This window comes from Mycena indigotica (assembly GCF_014461135.1).
Source record: "Mycena indigotica strain 171206Taipei chromosome Unknown Mind.scaff0005, whole genome shotgun sequence".
Taxonomy (NCBI): Eukaryota; Fungi; Basidiomycota; class Agaricomycetes; order Agaricales; family Mycenaceae; genus Mycena; species Mycena indigotica.
In genome coordinates this window covers 1607026-1609569 of record NW_023503004.1, presented here as the reverse complement: position 1 = coordinate 1609569, position 2544 = coordinate 1607026, and the positions used below count along the sequence as shown (strand labels likewise).

The 2544-nt window shown below is 57.3% G+C and overlaps 1 protein-coding gene across 1 annotated transcript; it reads left to right on the top strand.

Moving 5' to 3' along the window:
• Positions 1-1418: 1418 nt before the first annotated feature.
• Positions 1419-1859, top strand: MIND_00578000 (F-box domain-containing protein; the record flags this gene model as incomplete). The annotated part of the gene is made up of 2 exons (XM_037362541.1): positions 1419-1520; positions 1578-1859. Exons 1-2 carry the CDS (start codon positions 1434-1436, stop codon positions 1857-1859), a joined length of 369 nt encoding a protein of 122 aa, XP_037220462.1. The 5' UTR covers positions 1419-1433.
• Positions 1860-2544: the final 685 nt, after the last annotated feature.

Here is a 2544-nt window from a genome sequence, read left to right as displayed (position 1 = left end):
CGGTGTGTGCTCTTTCGGCGCCGCGAACTGGATCCGAGTCCTAACGCGTCTGACAGTTCCTGCGGGCGAACGCGTTCATCAACATATTCGACATGATCGCAGCCAAGGCGAATGGCACCACGCCGTTCAACCGCCAGTCGCTGGGGGCGCTGCGCAACTACTCGAAGAAGAACAAGAAAATATTCCCGTGTGGAGAGGCGAAGAAGAACCCATTCCTGCGTGTTCTGCTGGTCCGGATGAGCGATTGAGTGGGCCAACGGCGGTAGACAGGTCAAGAATTCGTAGAATGCATTCACTGTTGCTGTACTCTGCGCGGCTTTGCACAAGTGAAATTATGCTCCTGGTTCACACTAGAATCATTTTCTCAGCCACATTGTACTGAAAGGACTCGAAAACAACTCACTGCGCCTTCCACTCGCCCCTGTTCCCGAAAGTCTTGTTGCAGTTGTTAGCGCTACAGCCAAACGCGACGGGCGGACTGGGCTGTGGCGGATGCGGGACCGCTGGCACCAGGGGCACCGTCGGCAGGACGAACGGAGGCAGGAGCGGACGCTGCGACGGGAGGACGATGTCAATGCCGTTTGGAAATGGAATGTCGACAGTGTAACGACTAGGTTCGCGGTACCACTCCGCCACGGCGTCGCCATCCTGGAACCAGCAGTGCGCCTCCTCCATGTGTGATCGCAGCGCGACAGAGTCGGAGAACCGGGCCGGGCAGTCGACACACGCAAAAGGCATAATTATATTGGCGCCAGCGCGTGGCGTGTGGTCGGCCTCTTCATCGCGCAGAGCGGTGTGTGGGCGCGCAGAGCGTGCGCCTAGGGAGGTAGCCGATGGTAAATATGACGATGGAGGACAGGATGCCCGCTGAAGCAGCCAGAAGGCCATCCATGCCGATTGGGCATGCTGTCACAGTCCAGAAAAGCGCGAGGGAGAGCAGCACCACAACAGTAAGGGCAGAAAGACGCGCCATAGAGATGGGAGGTGGGGCCAGGGCTGTCGGAGGGCTTAGGCGCGCACCGTCGTTTATGTGGCGGCCGTGTGTGTGGCCCTGGGGGCTTATCCATGGCAACTGGGTGCCTCATCATGATGGAGCGGCCCCGTGGTGCAGCCGCCGTGCCGTGCCGCTGCTGTATGTAGCGCCCGCCGGCGTTCGAATCGCAGCTTCCAACGGGCGTCGGCGTCTTCTTCGCAGCGTTGCCAGGGAAACACGGGCGAGAGAGGTAGGCGCGGTGGGAGTCCACCGAGAGGAGGGCATTGTACGAATAGCAGGCGCGTGTGCTGTTGCCCTTGGTACCCAGTAGAAACACCAGGCCAGATGGACGTCGAGAACATTGTAGACAAGCGCGGTGCCACGTGGAGGTTGATTGCCGCTTGAGTCACCGTCGTCATGTCACGGCTATCACCTTCTTTGCCTTCGCCTCCCATCATCGATGACTGCGATACACGACCTGCCGGTGGAGATCCTGGCGACGGTGCTGGGTTATCTACATCCTCGAAGACTCATCCTTTGCCGCCTAGTCAGTGTTTTCCCGCCGCTTCTTGTGATGGCCCCACCCCTGAGCGAACAAGTGTAGGTATCGCGCCTCTGGAATGAACTGGCAGAGAACACGCCCAAGCTGAAGTACAGCGCCGAACTGTGGCGCGATGGGCTGCTCCCTGGCAGCACTGGGGCCGCCAATCTCACCGAATGCCTCACGGACTTGGTGGCGCGTCGCGAGGCTTGGCGCCAAGTGCAAGAGACGGCAAAGCGCGTTGTCAAGATGCAGTCGCCAGATATGTGTCGCGCCCACGAGCTTGGCGGTGGAGTGTTCGTGCTGCAGGAAACACTGGGAAACAGTGTTGGCTCTAAGCTCTAAGGCTTAGAGGGTGTCTAAGCCCTAAGGCCTTAGACTAAGGCTTAGGCTAAGGCTTAGATATTGGCCGAAAATCTTTGGAGGGCTTAGAGGGCTTAGAGATCGTGTAATATGTATGATATATGATCGACGCGGCTGACAAAAAATTCATCGATTAGCCGCCGAGCTTGCAGAAACGGGACCAGACGACGACATTCCGGCAGACGACCGCCCGCAAGGCGCAATTCCGGTCTCGCAGCCACCGCGCTGTCCTCGGAAATGGGTTTCCATGTCGCTCGAGAAATTATTTGTGACTGGCGCGCCAAAGGAGCGACTGCGCACGAGGGTTTCGGCTCGTGCGCGGGCAGACGACGAGTGCTACATGCGTGTGATGGCAGAATTGGAGGCGGAGGATAATACTCTTGATTCAGGAGCTATCGAAATTGACGATTCGGAGGTCTACCAACCATAGTTTGCATGTATATTGCCAAAAATTAGAGCCATCAAAAATTTCCTTTTTGGGACTCTAAGCCCTTAAACCCGGCTAAGCCTTCTAAGCCCTAAGCCTTAGACTAAGCTCTCAGCCCTTAGACCCTGGGGAGGTCGGTTTTTAAGCCCTTAGGGCCAACACTGCTGGGAAAACTGAACGTTCTGCGCCTCTCCAAGCTTCATACAGCGGATGATGACAAAAACATTGACGACGCGTTGA